The following is a 17,546-nucleotide window of genomic DNA, read 5'->3' on the forward strand; positions in this document are numbered from 1 at the left end:
CAGGGAGGAAACCAGAGCCTACCCATGGAAGGGCCGAATATACCAAGTCCTCAGTGTGATATGATAGAAATACCACCGAGTTCCGGGTTGTACCCTGAACTTCAATGACGGTCTCAAGCCTCTCCATTATGGGTGTGTGATACACGGTAGGATGACATGGGGAGACCCCTAGTGAATGGTAGGGTTGGAGGCCGCTCTATTACATTCCTTTGGGACACAGCGGGGGGTCCCGCACCACCGTTAACACCATTTAGATCAATGATGTAGATTGGAAAATTCAAAACAAAATTATTCTAAGCGGATTCACAGGGCATTCACAAGTAGGTTATGTGAGTGTACCGTTGGAAGTCGGTGTGGGAGACATATTGATAGAGTATTCAGTGGTCCTTATCAAATTACCCAGAGAACAAGAACATATATTAGGGAGCGACTATATGGCCAAAGCGGGACTTTGCTTTGACCTCGTTAATTGTATGATTTGGCTAATGCCTTTGGGCATAGGCAGTATAAATCACATACTTGTTCCGGTGGGGGAATGTCAGGATAGGATATGCACGATCGGGGAAATGTGGATAGAACCAGGAGAAATGAGTGACGATCATGAAGTACAACAAATTATTGCACCAAACTCAATAATATTCGCCCGACATAAACATGATTGTAGAGAAATAACCGGGAGTGTATGTATACAAGGTCCAGACCACAAAACACAAAAGCAGTACAGTTTCCCAAAACAAGCAAAAGAAGAGATAGGGAAGGTGATACAGAGTCTGCTGCAGCAAGGGATATTAAGACCAATAGAATCTACTAACAGCGCGCCTATTTGGCCGGTCAGGAAACCCGACGGTAGCTGGCGACTAACGATAGACTACAGAGAATTAAGTAAAGTCACCCCGTTAACAGCCCCTACTGTAGCAACTAGCCCAGATACAGTAGTTCAACAAAACGAGGATGCACAGTGGTTTACGGTTTTGGACATAAGTAACGGTTTTTGGTCTATTCCACTGGAGAAAGAATGTCAATATAAATTCGCGTTTACTTTCCAAGGACAGCAATATACATGGACCGCCCTGTCGCAGGGATTTCACAATTCCCCGTCCATATTTCACCAATGGCTGAGGGAAGGGTTAAAAAGATTCTCGAGGCCTGAATGTCTAGTGCAGTATGTAGACGACTTACTCCTACAAACTAAAACCAAAAAGGAACATTATCAACTGCTAAGTGAATTACTGCAGTTGTTACGTGACTTGGGATTAAAGATTAACCCTAAAAAAGCGCAGATCATGAAACAAAAACTTACTTACTTGGGAATGATTCTGACACCGGGGAAGAGGGACATTGACAAGCGAAGGATATAGACGGTTGGCAGACTCCCTGTTCCGCGGGATGTAAAAGGGTTAAGGTCCTTCTTAGGCTTGGTGGGATATTGCAGGGACCACATTGATGGATTCGCCACAAAAGCGGCCCCACTGATGGAATTATTAAAAAAGAATGTGGCCTGGGAGTGGAAAACAGAACACACCCAGGCCATGTCCGCTCTGAAGCAAGCACTAGTTGCAGCGCCTGCTCTGAAAACCCCAAATCCAACTGCACTGTTTTCATTGGAGGTGGCTCCACAGACACCACTCTTTCGGCAGTTCTATTACAGGAGACACATGGGAAATTACGACTAGTAGCGGACGCCTCACGTATGCTCTCACCAATAGAGCAGGGGTATATGATATGTGAAAAACACTTGCTAGCTGTCTTTTGGGCAGTACAGCATTTTACCTATATAGTGGGACTAAACCCACTTACAATATTAACAGAACACACCCCTGTACAGCTACTGTTAGACGGAAGGATTAAGGATGGTGCAGTTAGCCAAAATAGAATCGCCAGATGGACATTGTTGCTGCAAGGGAGAAATATAACCGTAAAGGGGGTAAAAACCACTACTATGTTAGCAGATAACTTAGTTTATCAGGGAGAAAAACATGAGTATCAATTGATGATAGCAAATGACCCCAAGGGCCCATTTGTATCAAAGAAAAAGGGAGGGAGTAAAACAGGGCCTGAAAGTAGAAAAACAAAGGAAACAGGAAAGGAAGAACCCTATTTTAAAATTTTTGTGGATGGCTCTTCATCAGTACAGGATGGGGAAAGGAGAACTGGCTGTGGGATATACATGGAGGATGAACATGGACAGGAAAGATTTAGTGCGGCTTTGAAATGACCTAAAACCATGAGTGCGCAGGCAGCAGAACTAGCAGCTGTCGCATATGTGGTTGGTCACCTGGAATACTTTCCGCCTAGATCAGTCATATACTCTGATAGCATGTATGTCTGTAATAGCCTCACAGAACATTTGCCCCTCTGGGAAGCGAGAGGATTTGTCTCAGCAAATGGAAGGCCCCTTTCTTCGGCCCCGCTATTACGGTACATCTTTGAAGAAGCACAGGGGAAAGGATTTGGGGTCACAAAAGTGAAAGCTCATTCAAAACTATCTCCCGAAGGGAACAGGAAAGCTGATGAACTAGCCAAACGAGGTGCTGTAAGTGGACTGGAATGGCAGCCACTGATTGAGGAAATCGGGGGCCAGAGAGAGAAGCAGGTCAAAGTAATGGATTTAACGGAGGAGCAAAAGAAAGATGGAGAATTGAAAAAACTAATAGAAGGAGCAGAGCCAGACACATATCAAAGGCACGAGGGGATCTATATTCAAGACGGAGTGGTTTTATGTGAAGGAAAATTTATGGTGCCAGAGGGGGGACGAAACCAAATTATCCACTGGTACCATGACTTATGGGGACATAAAGGGATGGAGACCACCCTGGATCAGATAAAGGAGGTGTGCTGGTGGCCTGAAATGAAAGGTGACGTGGAACACTATGTCAAGAATTGTTTGATCTGTGCACAACACAACCCTAATAGAAATGTTAGGAAAGGGGCCCTCCGACATACTAGACCAGTAGAAGGGCCTTGGACTAATTTACAGATAGACTATGTAGGACTCCTTCCCCTCACTCCAGGAGGATACAAGTACATTCTAGTAATAGTAGGTACCTTCACAAAATGGGTGGAAGCTTTTCCGACCAGAACAGCCAAAATTACTGCGAAAATTCTATTAGAGAAGGTGTTTACCAGTTGGGGTTTACCCCGAAGCATAGAATTGGATCAGGGAACACATTTTACAGCCCAAGTAATGCAAGATGTTATGACCCTTTTTGGGGTCAGACAGAGATTCCACATACCCTATAGACCACAGTCTAGTGGAATTGTGGAAAGAATGAATCGGACATTGAAAAACATGATAGCCAAAATGGTGCAGCAGCACATGACAACCAGGCAGGTTGTTCTGCCCTATGTGCTGATGATAATCAGGTATACCGTGGCTTCATCAACAGGCTACACTCCTTATAGACTCATGACAGGAAGGGACATGAGAGGAATGGAGGGGTTGATAGGTTTGGATTTGTCTGAACCCGAGGTAGACCACATTATATCAGAAAAATGGGTACAACAGCTAGTAGAAACAGTAAAAGAAGCAAATTATGTAGCTGCTCATCGACAGGGAAAGAAGAAACAGCAAAGCAAGGCTTATTTCGATGCAAAAACTAGCCCGATAGAGTTGAGCCCCGGACAAAGAGTAATGATTAGAATACATCAACCCACTTCATTCTTGAGTCCAAAGTTTGCTGGCCCCTATGAGATAGTAGTTAAGCTTTCACACCCAAGTAGATAAAGCTAGTCCATCTGTATACAAGATATTAATGACACCAGATAAGAGTGGCTGGTATCACATTAATCAGCTAAAGTTAGTGGGAGAGAAACAAGATAATCACCATTGGCTTGTGCTGCTCGATGCTAACGATGTTCCGAATCCCGAAGGTCAGGGAGATCAAGAACAGGACCAGCTACAGATCAAAGAGGAGGTAATTGAAAACAAATTTCATACTGTCTATTCACATGCAGAGGCGAATCCAGGGAAAAAACGAAAGAAAAATGAAACAAAGAGGGGGAATAAGTGGGTTAGAAGAAACAGATGGTTAGAATCTGAAACAAATCGGGAACAGGATATGGACAGTCTGGCTCAGTATATGGAGAGACTGGACTTAAAAGAGTACTCAAAAGAAACTGTAAATAAGAACAGAAATTAAACTTGCTCATTACAGGTCCAGCCTAAAATGAAGGGGATAATGCATTTTGTTGCTATCGGATTGACCATCATCAGAACTGCGGTTGAACCTGCCTCGGAGCCGTCACGACGAATGAACGTGCCTGAAGCAGTGTCGACGGAGGAGGGATATCCCGAGACCAGGAACAACTTTGCTCTGCAGAATAAGACAGTCCGAACCAACAAAGGGAAAAGAGAGGACTTAAATTTGCATTATACAGGAATGGATGGGTTAACGGGCGTGGGAAAAACTTTGGATATACCGGAGGGAGCGGGAGTACAGTTTTCATGCAACAAAGTTCTAGAGGTGACATTGTCGGTAATCCCAGAGGGAAAAATCATTAGTCAATTTGTGGGTCCATTTATTGAGCGACCATCGGGGACCGATGGTCAAGGTAAAATTATGGTCCACTGGGACCACACCTATGTGAATATCGACTGAGGTAGCAACTCATACCAGAGATGTCCATTCTGCCTGTTGACAGCCAGTCCTTTTCACAATACGGCCTTGTGGGACAAACGTATTACATAGCCACAGTGGCTACGAACTATAGCAAAGGATAGAAACAGTGCCCTCTAGAAGGACACATTGTGGCCATTAACAATGTGACCTTAGATCTGGTTATCAGTGGACAAGTTCTGCCTAAGCCAATAATGAGGATGGTAATAAATGAAAACCTCACAGTCCAACGTACCGATAAAAACCAAGATCTGCGGAAATATGTTCTTACTGAACTACCACCCGTTCCGCACCTGACTGCAGATTGGACGCAAATAGCGGAAGAAGCCAATGAGATAATTCATCAATGGACTAAACATACAAAAATAATTAGAACTCATGCTAATAAAGCAGAAGAACTGCTACGGGACCCCGGGTTCTGGGATAAGTTTTGGAATTGGGGATCTAATGTTCAAATACATCCATGGGTCAGGATTTTATCACATGCTGCTGTAGTTGTGATCACATGTGCTTTAATACTTGTCATATTCAACATATACCAGCTTAGAAGGTGGAAAATTGAAATTTTGCACTGATTGAATGTTAGTGCTATAATGAAACAGAAGAAATGATTATCAATATAAGGATACTGTGTGAAGTATATTTTATATACGCTTCTCTTTTATATTTTTATATAACCATATGATATCGCGGATGTAACATGCCCATTGGGGGACAATGACAACCTCAGGAGTGGTACACAGAAAGGGAGAATAATGATCCTAAGTTAAGTATCTTTGGATCAAAAGTGGGGAGATGTTGGCCAGGGGCTGCAGCTGAATTGCTGACACAGGCAAAAGCTACTTTTGACCTGAAGTAACCTGAGCTCGGTCACTGGCCTGAGCAACTTTTGAAACCTGAGCTCAATCACTGGTCTGAACTGGCTAGAACCGGTTTTGAAGTAGCTGAGTGTCTTGAAGACAAGGGAAATGTGATGAGTCCTTATTTAGAAAAGGAGGAACGAGGTGATATTGACTAAGTCTTGGAACAGAGCCAATGAGAATATGCCACAGATCAGGCAAGCAGGCCTAAACCAACGGGAAAGAGACAGCACAGCTTGGAGAGATAAGATTTCGGAATAAGAATGAAGGATTTCGGGTGTGGAAGCAGCGAGACTCCGGAGACCAACCATCGCAGAAGCAGAAGAACCTACGTCAGCAACGTAGAGACACAAGAGAGAGAGAATGGAACGCCTGGCCAGCATCAGCTCTCGTTTTCGGGTATTAGCTTTTATATTCTGTGACCACTCAGGGAGTGTCAGAGAAACCTAGTGGGTGTGCGTTTAGATCCTAGTTTTGGGTATAAAAGCTGTATAACCTGCTGTAAACTGCATGTCTATATTTGACCAGATGTATAAGCTATAGTAGATGATCTAATGACGTGAATAAAGCGAGTTTAGAGTTAAGAGAGAATTGACTTTTCTCGTCTTTGTACTAAGCCAACAACCGTTACCAGTGAACCTCCGGCAACAACAAGGTCTACTAATTCATTGAAGCCCTTCGAATCACGGGCACTGGGGGCCGTCAAGCTTCAAATTGAACTGTAGGTGTTGCTGCCACAAATACTCAGGAGATTCGCTCTCCTCTTTTCCTCCCTCATAATTTCATTGGTTTGAAAGTAGAACGCAAGACGTTCTATATATTGAGACCAGCCATCTGTGGCTGGCTCAGAAGGATCGATTTTAAAATCAAGAAGGATAGTTGCTGAACAGAAAAGGTTCTGAGGGTAGTTAAGTTAAGATCTTTTGGAACTGTTTTAAAGTACTGTTTACTGTGTGAAACCATTCCTGTGTTTAAGTGTAAATGTGTTTAATTTTAATAAATGTTTACTCTACTATAAAATCATCACAAGTAGTCTGGGACATCATCTCCTGATTTCAGAACCTCGCCTCATACTATACAAATTGCAAAAAACATTTTGGCAGCTGTTTCAAGCTTCCCTTCGGGATTTGGGCAGCTCAGCATTTACCATTAGCTGTGCCATAACACACACACACACTCACTCTCTCTCTCTGTCACACACAAACTCTCTCACTCACACATACTCTGTCTCACACACTCACTCATTCTCTCCCTCTCTCACACACTCTCTCTCCCTCTCTCTCTCACACACACGCTCACTTTCTCCCTCTGTCTCACACACACACACCCGCTCCTGCTCTTCTCACACACACTTTCTCTCCCCTCTCTCACACACACATACACTCACTCTCTCCCTCTCTCTCACACACACACACACTTTCTCTCTCCCTTTTTCCCACACACACACCCTCTCACACACGCAGTCACTCTCTCCCTTTCTCACACACATAGGCACACACTCATTCTCTCCCTCTCACACATACACATTCACTGTGTCCCTCTCCCTCACACCCCTGGTAGCAAGTCTCTTCACTCCCCACCCGGGCCCCGTGGCTTCTTTCTCTCCCTGGGCCCTGCAGCACCTTCGCTCCCCAGGCCCCGCAGCCTCCCTCTTTCCCCTCAGCCCCACAGCAACTTCCCTGTCTGCAGCCCCCCCACCCCGCCCAAAATCCTCTCTGCAGCATACTTTATGCCACCGGTGATCACTATTTGTTCACATTTGCTGCTGATAGGCAAACAGGGGAGGGTAACAGCCTATGGTTGGAGGACCAGCCCTTACAAAATCTTTAACTTTACTTACCTCTTTGACCGGCATTTTGAACAGTGACTCCAGGAGCCACGTAGAATGGTTTCAGGGACCATAATCCAGCCCACAGGTTGAACGAGCCTGCTTTAAGCCTCAATAGTATGTTAATACAAGTGAATTTTTTTTTATACGTTCAAAGTGTGTGTGTCATGGGCAATCTCAGTATTTGTTGACAATTTCTAATTGATCTTGAGAACGTTGTGGTGGGCTGCCTTCTTGAAGTGCTGAAGTCCATGTGGTGTAGGTACACCCCCTGTGCTTTTAGGGAATTTCAGGATTTTAACCCAACAACAAGAAAGAATGGTGATAAAGTTCTAAGTGAGGTGGCTTGGAGGGGATCGTGTAGGTGGTGGTATTCCCATGTGTCTGCTGCCTTTGTCCTGCTCGGTGATAATGTCATGGGTTTAGAAGGCACTGTCAAAGGAAGCCATGATGAGTTCCTGCAGTGTTTCTTGAAGATAATACATACTGCTGCCATTATGCGCCAGTGGTGGAGGGAGTGAATGTTTGTGGTCGTGGGTGGGATGCCAGTCAAGTGGACTGCTTTGTCCTGGATGGTGCTGAGCTTTGACCAAGCCATTAAATTTCTGTGGAACTTCCTATGTAGAATGACACCAGTTTTCTCTGGTGGATATTTCCAGAAAATAATCATTTGGTGTGTCTTTTTTAGTTCATCCTCAGATTCAACTTCATTTCTGCATTATTTTTGATACTAAGTGTTACATTTTTAGAAAATTAACTTTTTAATCATCTAGTTTTATGACATACTTTTCTTGTCAATTTTTTCTGCTCTCTTACTCATGATGGCGATAATTCCGTGTCTGGGCTACTGTTCCATGATGCTTTCTGGTCATCAAGCCTTTTGAATCTGAGAAGCATCGTGACCAAGCTGCACCCAGTCGTCATCTAACACACCTCACATACTTTCAGGATAATTTGAAAAGCAGGCACTCTGACCGATTTCACCTGAACAACCCAGGTGTGCTGAGGCCAAAAGTAGGACTCTTAACAAACATGGCCAAAAGAGCTAAACTCCAGCGGTGAGGTGAGAGTAAGGATTAGCTAGTTTAGCACAGACTGTGGATTAAATCCAGGACCAACTGACTGCATGAAATTTGTTCTGATCTGAGCTAGAGTTTATTTACTGCTTAGGAAGCAAGGCTCTTCTCTTTGCCAAAATTGCACTTTTATTCATTAAAAGATCATTTAAAAATCAAATTGATTTTTGAAAGAAATAGATTATGTTTGATAATAATCAGTTTTTGATTCCTGTGGAGGAAAGAATAACAATCAACCAGAAAGAGTTGGGTAAACATAAGGAAAATGGGAAAGTTAGAACAAAGCACCCAAGTTCAGTATGATTCCATTTTCTGACATGCAACATTGCATCAGAGTTTCACCTGCCATTTTTCTCATCTAATTATGTTAAATGTTAACAATTGGCTAAATTCCATTTCAAAAGTGTTTCTTAAACCGATCAGATGCTTGATTTTAAGTAATGTGACTTTGCCTGTCACATATCTGGATGAGTTTTACTGAATGTCAACACAATTCCAGCTTTAAAGAGTATTAGAATGCAGTTGAATAGTGGTAAAAAAAACAGGCAGCGTCATAGAGTGAAACATGTCCCTTGGCTGGGTTCACTTAGCTTATTTGTATACATCAACCCATGAAGAACATGTTAGGAAATAGTGTTTATTGTGAGATTGACTCAATCATCTACATTGTCTTGTTAATCATCTAAGGTATGCTAGAAAGCCTTAGTATTTACTCACTCTCTCTCACACGCACACATGCAGAATTGGGCTCATCTGCTGGAGTCCAGTCACTAATGTTCAGTTTCGGTTCCGCCAGGATCACTCAGCTCCTGACACCATTACAGCCTTGGTTCAAACATGGACAAAAGAGCTGAACTCCAGAGGTAATGTGAGATTGACTGCACTTGATATTAAGGCCATATTTGACTGAGCATGGCATCAAGGAGCCCTAGCAAAACTGGAGTCAATGGGAATCAGGGGGAAGACTCTCCACTGGTTGGAGTCCAACCTAGCACAAAGGAACATTGTTGTGTTTGTTATAGGTCAATCATCTCAGTTTCAGGATATCACTGCAGGAGTTCCTCAGCGTAATGTCCTCAGCCCAACCATCTTCAGCTGCTTCATCAATGACCTTCCTTTCATCATAAGGTCTGAAGTAGGATGTTCGCTGACGATTGCACAATGTTCAGCACCATTCGCAGCTCCTCAGATACTGAAGCGGTCCATGTCCAAATGCAGCAAAACCCAGACAAAATCCAGGCTTGGGCTGACAAGTGGCAAGTATCATTCGCATCACACAAGTGCCAAGCAATGATCATATCCAACAATAAAAAATCTAATCATTACCCCATGACATTCAATGGCATTACTACAGCTGAATCTCCCGCTATCAATATCCTGGGGTTCTCATTGACCAGAAACTGAACTGGACTAGCCATATAAATGCTGTGGCTACAAGAGCAGATTAGAGGCTAGGAATCCTGCGATGAGTAACTCACCCCTTGACTCCCCAAAGCCTGTCCACCATCTACATGACCAGGAGTGTGATGGAACAGTCTCCACTTGCCTGGATGAATGCAGCTCCAACAACACTCAAGAAGCTCAACACCATCCAGGAGAAGCAGCCTGCTTTATTGGCGCCCTATCCATGAACATTGACTCCCTCCACCACCACTGCAGAGTGGCAGTGTGTACTATCTACAAGAAAGACAGCAGGAACTCACCAAGGCTCCTTAGACAGCAACTTCCAAACCCACGATTGCTACTGTCTAGAAGTGTTCTTCATTGTAAAGCCCACGAGCTCCCATCGATGTTAAGAGCAGCTCCCCGACCAGTGGTGTGGTGCTGCCAAAATGGAGCTCCGGCACATCCAACCAGGGCCTGGAGAGCAGAGTGCAGCGGAGCGGAGTGGAGTACTGGGGTTCTGGGGAGGAGAGTCTGCTGAGAGGTCCGGGAATGAGCCTGTGTAGAGCAGGGCCCCAAGTCACGGTTACGGGGGGGTTGGCAGTGAGGAAGCGGCTGACTGCTGAGTATGTGTGTGGGAGTGAGACAGTGAGTGTGCGTGTGTGAGAGTGAGAGCACAAGCTAGTGTGTGGCAGTGAGAGCGAGAGTCCCCGGGAGTGAGACTGAGAGCGTGAGCGTGTGTGGGACTGACAGTGAGATCCGTTTGTATCTTGGAAACATGCCCGCTCCTACAGGAGTGAGCCGATCCTGACATCTGCCTCCACCCAAGCAGGCGCCACTTGGCATTTCGATACAGTTGGCTACCGGAAGTGTTCAAGGGGCAGCTGTCATCGCAGTAGGTTGTGGTGCACAAGAGTGCGCCACCAGCTCACCAGGAGAGAGCACACTCCGCTGGGAAATCCCTCACCCTAGCTCTGAGGCATCGCCAAGTCTGTCCACTTCAAGCCTGCGATCCCCCTGAAGAACAATGTATTCTGCATTTCAATGAATGTCCTTTCTTCCTTTGTGCTATCATAAGAGCAAATCCAGCAATAGCCTCTATGATAGTAGTTGATGTGGCTCTCACATTGCAGAACTTTTTGCTAAAGTGGCCCTTGCTTGAAAAATAGTGAAGATCGCTGATCTCAAAGGACAAGGGCAGCAGATGCATGGGAACACCACTAACTGGAAGTTCCCCTTTAAGCCACACACCATCTTGGCTTGGAAATATATCACTGTTCCTTCTGTTGCTGGGTCAAAATCCTGGAACTCCCTAACAGCACTGTGGATGTTGCTACACCATGGGCTGCAGCAGTTCAAGGAGGCAGCTTACCACCAATTCTCAAGGACAACTAGGGATGAGCATAGATGCTGGCCCAGCCAGCAATGCCCACATCCCATGAATGAATAAAATAAATCCCCATCGTCAAATAAACTGCTGGCATTCACAACTTAGGCTCGCCAATAAAGAATGGCCAGTTGCATGAGCTATTGGAAGTTACTAGTGATTGTGGAACTATGGGTTTCTGTATTCAGGTGAGACTGAACATTGGAAAAACAAAAACTATATTTGCAGTTTTTTTTAATAAAAGATCTTTTGTATTACTATATGTTTAAGTCTCAGATGGATCTAGTTCACGAGTCACCAAAAATAATAGTTATTGAGGATTAATTTATGAAGTGGTGTAATGCAATTGTGAAATGCTTAAAAAACAACCAGTCAAGGAAGGATGTAATATGAGGGCAGGCATAGATATGGTAGTATAACTGGCCATCTCTTAAAAATCGAAAGTAACTTGCTGTTGACAAAATGGACGATTGCGCATCAATCTTACCTGTAGTCATTTTACAAGTCTACACAGCCTCGTGCAACAGCACAAATCTGAACTGTGTACAGTACCCAGAGTTTATAAACCAATCTTTTTAATAATCAGGTATTAATTGGTCGGTTGGTAGTTCAGAACTTGAGCATTGCTGAAAAAAAAAGGCACTGTTGAACTTTTTGTCTTGTACTCATCAGGACAGATGCAAGAATACCAAATTTAACAGGCAGCATCAATTTATACTGCATGAAAATAGGGTGCTGACTGATTGGCAAGTTGACTCTGATTGGTCAAGGTGTCACGATAGAGAATGCAACAGGTGTGCGCTTCGCTGTGCATCTCTCATACTCACAAATGGGCCCAAGGCCACCAGTTTCAGACCCAAGTTTACTTCTAATTACCGCAGAAGGATAAAGTATCTCAAAAATTTGAGCAGTAGGTGAAACTAGCCATTTTACGCTGCAACTATGCGGTAGCAACACGTGACATTTTCCACTAACAGGATGCTGCCATCATACCAAATAGATGTTCTGCTTACCACACAAATTATTAATGTGGTATATGAATTTCAGTGCTGGTGTGATGCTTGGTACATCAGTCATACATCCGATGACTGGCAGATTGTATCAAACAGAATGTGCCTTCGGCTGTTCGCAAATGGCAGAATACAGACTGTACTCAACCAGCCCGTGCTTTTAAAACTCAGAACATGTCCAACATGAGAAGTGATTCCGTGATTAGACAGCACTTGCTGAACAACACTGATTGTACTAAGAATCATACTAAGAAAAAACTTTAACGGCATGTCACCTTTTTCAGCAATACCCCATTCAGATATTATGGAAAGTGCAAACTGAAAATTTTCATTTTATGCTGATGGCGTAGCAGCCCAAACTGGTAAAATTATGTCAGGCTGTCTTTTAAGGATACCTACTTTCTATTTCTCCATCCTCTCACTTATTTGGGCTGATGTTGGTTATAAAATCTATAAAATTATAACAACCATTAAAAGATAAGGAAATGTCAAACTTTCTGCTGTACTACTTGGCTCATTCTAGAGACAATAAGACATTTTCAATTTGAGTCAAGTTGCCTCTTCAATTCTAATTTTAGAGAGGGGGGTTAATAAAGATCGACAATTTAGAAACACTAATTTTTTTGAAAGGTCTCCACCGTAATACACGAATGTTTGTGTCTCATGATTTGCACATCAACTTCTCCATGAAGGCAGAGTAAAACATCAGTGGTTAATTATTACATATACACACTTCTAGTGGAAAATGCAATAGAAACTTCCATCAGAGGAATGAGCATTCAGGTGCTGGTGGAGGTTATGGAGAGGTAAAGCCATGGAAAGATTTAAGCAGGAGAATTGGTCTTTAAATTTGGAGGCCAGGGAACTAGAGTAGGCCAGTGAGTACAGATGAGTGGCACTTGGTGCTGTATAGCATAGATGCAGTAGAGTTATGAGACATGAAGTTTGTAGAAGTTGATGGATTGGAGGCTAGCCTGTAAAGTATTGGAGTCTGAAGGATTTCAGCAGGAGATAGGCTGAGGTAGGTAATGTCACAGATGCAAGTGTGACAAGAACGACTGAGTTTGGGACGAGACACCATGGCTGACAACTATGATGCCGCCTGAGACAGTACACAGGGAGGTGTAGTTGGTAGTGAGGGTGCAGGCATTTTACATGGAGCAAGTTATGGCTCATTTAAGAATGGATAGCAAACAAACAGTGAGAGGGTTGAGAATTGTTGCTGGTTATCATGTATATATGTATATATGTGGAAGTAGACCTCATATCGGCAGATGATGTAGTTAAGCGGCAGCATATAAATTAGTCAGTTGCTGGAGCCTTTCCCAGAGAGAAATACATTATATTCGAACTTGGAGAATCTGAGAAAGTGCACCCAAAATTCATAAGTGGTATAAGTATTACAATACAGTCCCCGAAACGTATAAGTGGACAGACCATTACCATCCACTAATCAACACACCATTACTACCTTTAAAACAGGGATCTGAAACTAGAATGTTCAGCTTGTTACAGTATTTGTAAATTACAGGCAAAACATTCAAAAATTAAAATGAAAAAATGCTGAAGCATGAAAAAGTTTTTTTTTCAACAAGACTGCAATGAATTGAACAGGCAGCTTTAGCTTTACAGAATTAGCTGGAAAGCCATTACATAGAACAAAGTTATATAATATCAATTAATAATCAGCTCTGATTGGCAAATTAGTCTTCTGGGAAAACAGAGCATGATTTTGAAAGGGAAATTTAGCAGAAAACTCTAATCTTTAAATTACAAACAAAACAACCCTCATGAAAAGAAACTAAAATATGCACCAAAATCTTCACAGGCTATTATTTGAGTTCACATAAGCTGTAGCATTTTACATGTTGATTCTACATTTATTGCAGCTTCCCTTAGTACTAGTCATCTCACAAATTGCAAACACAGTGTATTACTCAATTTGTCAATGAAGATGGAATTTAAATTAACGGAATCAAAAGAAACTCAAATATTTTCATCCCCTAGTACCCTTTTATATACACAAGACAAATTCATTATAAACATGCTGTAAGAATATTATCTGCACCATGAGGCAGACTGGTTTCAGTCCTGGGAATTTTCATATTATATGGGACATTCACAAAGTCCACAAATAGTTGGCTTTCAAAGACCATGTTGGCATGAGGATGGAGCAGGTTTTAAATGGTCTTACAATGTAGGTGCAGATTTCATCATTAAGAAAATAGGCAAAACATTGAATACTAATGGAGTTGTCAAGCTAAAGAACTGTGTTCTAGTTCTAACATTCCAAAAATATCTATATAGCAAAAATATTGATTCATCAGAATAAAAATGTTCTTGTTTTATTAGAGAACCCAATAGTCAGTGGTGAATTACAGCTGTGATGGAGATTGCTTAATCAGTATGAGCCAAAAATGTATGTGGACTACAGTTGAAAATCTACTTACAAGCTTGCAAAAGCAATAAAAGACCTTTGAGATTAATGTTCACATTTCTTAATTTGTATATGTACAAACAGCCTTCCCCATTCTAGTTGAGAGAGATGGTCAGTGGCTCATCACAGAATTATAGTGTAGAAGGAGGCCCGTCGTGTCTGCACAGGCTCCCTGAGCATTTTAACTTAGTGCCAATTTGCTGCCTTTTCCCCGTAACCCTGCACATTGTTTCTAACAGGCCATGGTAATCAATTGAGACTATACAGTGCCACAATAAAAAGGTCATCAGAGCTGAAAATTCACTTAACTAGGGAATTGTAGATACATTTAGGTGAAGAAAGGGGAAAATCAGGAGACCCATCATGTTGCTGTTCTCTCACACTTTTTAGTTCTTTGATGCTGAGGATGGCAGGCAGCAAGATGAGTATCTGGCCTTTTGGTCATCATTAGTGAGTGGCTAATGGAAATCTGGGAAATGGAGAAATCAGATAGGTTTTGTATCCATAGATATAAACAATAAAAATTTAAAGAAGAATCTTCATTTCCCAAATTGTGCAACATGTAGGCGTATATTTCCAGAAAATGTAAAGGAATAAAGTACATGGTATATATTTAAAAGTAATTAATTTGATCCCTTGACTGAAAAACTCAAGATTTACTAGTATAAGCTTCATACAACTGTGAAATAAATCAACAGCCTTTTGAGGTTTCAGAAATCCACTGAATCTTTACCTTGTCAATAGTATGCAAATCCTTCAATCCTTTCAGTGAGCATCACTTTGATTTCTCTACATTTTCCAACATGGTTTACTATTGGTGTTGATTCATTCCATTTAGATTACTGTTTGCTCATAGAAGTTAAACAAATTCAAATATACAGCTGACCCCAATGAAGACAAGACTGATTTGCCAAGAAGCTTTATACTGGTGTGATGATATACATATATAATCCCATTACCACTGGAATTCCATACTTTTATACCTATATAGTGCCCAGACTTAAATTTGCAACTTTTATAGTATGTACAAAGTCAAGAAGTTCTTGTAAACTCTTAATTTTGAATATCTATAAACAATTTTTACATTCCATTCACCTTTTAAACACAAAATATTTAGTTCCAGAAATCAACTTTAGTTGAATAGCTCTTGCTTTGTCTAAATTATCACTTCCATAAGATAATTTTATATAAGACTACTCCAAACATCATTATACTCTTTTTACAATAGTATATAAGTGAGCTCATCATGCTTAGCTGTCATCAGCTGAATAGTAACATTGCTTTCACATTATTGGAATAAAATTCATCAAGAATTCAAACTTAAAGATCAATAAACTTTCTGCGCAAGTCACTTTAAAGTTTCTCCTTCCAGTTGCAAGTACTTCCCAAAAGTGTTGTAAAAGTTAGAGGAAAATAAATAGTGAATAAGGGTATTTACAAGCCAAAGGAAACACAGTAGACAAATAACTTTTGAGAATAAGTTGGTCATAAGGCAGGTTTCCTCTCCACAAAGCCAACAACTGTCTTCTCTTCATGAAAAGGCTGGAATGTCGACTTAAATATCTTGCCCCATCGATCTTTATCACAGTCCAGGCCAGCCATGAAAATATGAAGCCCAACCTGATGATCGTGAAGTGCTTTCATCTTCTCCTAAAAATAAAACAAACCTAAATTAATGAACATAATGATGCCTACCTTAAAATTATGCAAGTTGGTATGGAAACAATGAAAATGGCACGACTTCATGTAGCTTTGTTTGGTTGAACAGGAAAAACTGCTCATCATGCAAAATCCTTGGTCTAGCAAATGGGTAACACACTTGCAAGCAACCAATGCTGCTTGCAAATTTTGGAAATGCACAATTACAGGTAGATATAGGACTCACTGACTTTCTCTGTCCAACAACTCCCCCCACCCAACCACACACACTTTAGGGGCAGCACGGGGTTTCTGTTTGATCCTTCACTATACTTGGCAGTACAAGCTAACTTCAGGGAAGTCAACGAGCAAGCAAAATAAAATTGTAAAATTTTAATGTTAGTTTTTCCCTGACTGCTAAATCTCCTGTATCATCGACAAAAATCTCCCATGAGTTAGTTATTTTTCCCTGCAGCCAGTAGATGAGGGGGATGTAGGCTGATTTGCCTTCTCATCATTTTCCATTTGGAAAAAAAGCACCTCTTCCACAAAAGACTGAGAATTCACTGTGTGAGAAACAAGCGTGAACCTTCTTTTTCCTGTCCAAGCACAGAATATTGCATACTTCGATACAAAGCTGCCTTCTTTAAGTCTTTAGACTGGTGAACTCAAATTTTAGGGATTCTGCAAAGTGCTTCCAGATGATGAAATTTCTGAATTTTTGGCACTATGTTCCTTCCGTACTATATATATTAATAAAAATAGATTTTCTGCAATAACAGCACTTTGGGTAGCAGACATTGTTTGGATTGGACAGTGGTCCCTGGGATGAGTCAACGGTCTGAAATTTGGAGTAAAAACATCAGGCCAGTTGTGGTATCTATTCACTAAAAATGTCATTCAAATTTGTGTATTTTACTATGATAAGTCTCGATTATTGCCAGACAGCTTCTCCGGCACTGAAAACAAACTTTTATAAGTATGGAGTCTCATATTCTCAGGCTTTAAAAATAGTTGTAGATTTATAAAAATTGCAATGTAAATTTCTAAATATTTTCTGGTTCTTATTTCTCCCTCTCTCAAATGTATTTTTTTTGGGTTTTTGTACATGGTTTGCCATTGAATTTACCATCCTAACTTTTAGTTCCTGATTCAGGCATTGCAGTGCTCAGTAACAATTCTCAAATCTGATTGGTTGAAGAGATACACAGTTGCTTGCCATGTTCACACAGGTCCAAGATCCCCAGTAGAGGGCCCTGCACCCAAACAGCTTTCTAATTACAGCAAGTTTGGGTGCAAAACCCCATAGAA

At 41.7% G+C, this 17,546-nt stretch overlaps 1 protein-coding gene across 1 annotated transcript in view; it reads right to left on the reverse strand.

Annotated features, from left to right (window-relative positions):
* Positions 1-13,969: 13,969 nt before the first annotated feature.
* Positions 13,970-17,546, reverse strand: part of gcc2 (GRIP and coiled-coil domain containing 2) — a 67,346-nt gene continuing 63,769 nt past the window's right edge. Inside the window, exon 23 of the mRNA XM_078545556.1 lies at positions 13,970-16,247. Coding sequence (XP_078401682.1) covers positions 16,180-16,247 — 68 coding nt within the window. The 3' untranslated portion in view covers positions 13,970-16,179. The remainder of the gene's footprint in view (positions 16,248-17,546) is intronic.

This window comes from Cetorhinus maximus, chromosome 7 (assembly GCF_964194155.1).
Source record: "Cetorhinus maximus chromosome 7, sCetMax3.hap1.1, whole genome shotgun sequence".
In the NCBI taxonomy this organism is placed as follows: domain Eukaryota; kingdom Metazoa; phylum Chordata; class Chondrichthyes; order Lamniformes; family Cetorhinidae; genus Cetorhinus; species Cetorhinus maximus.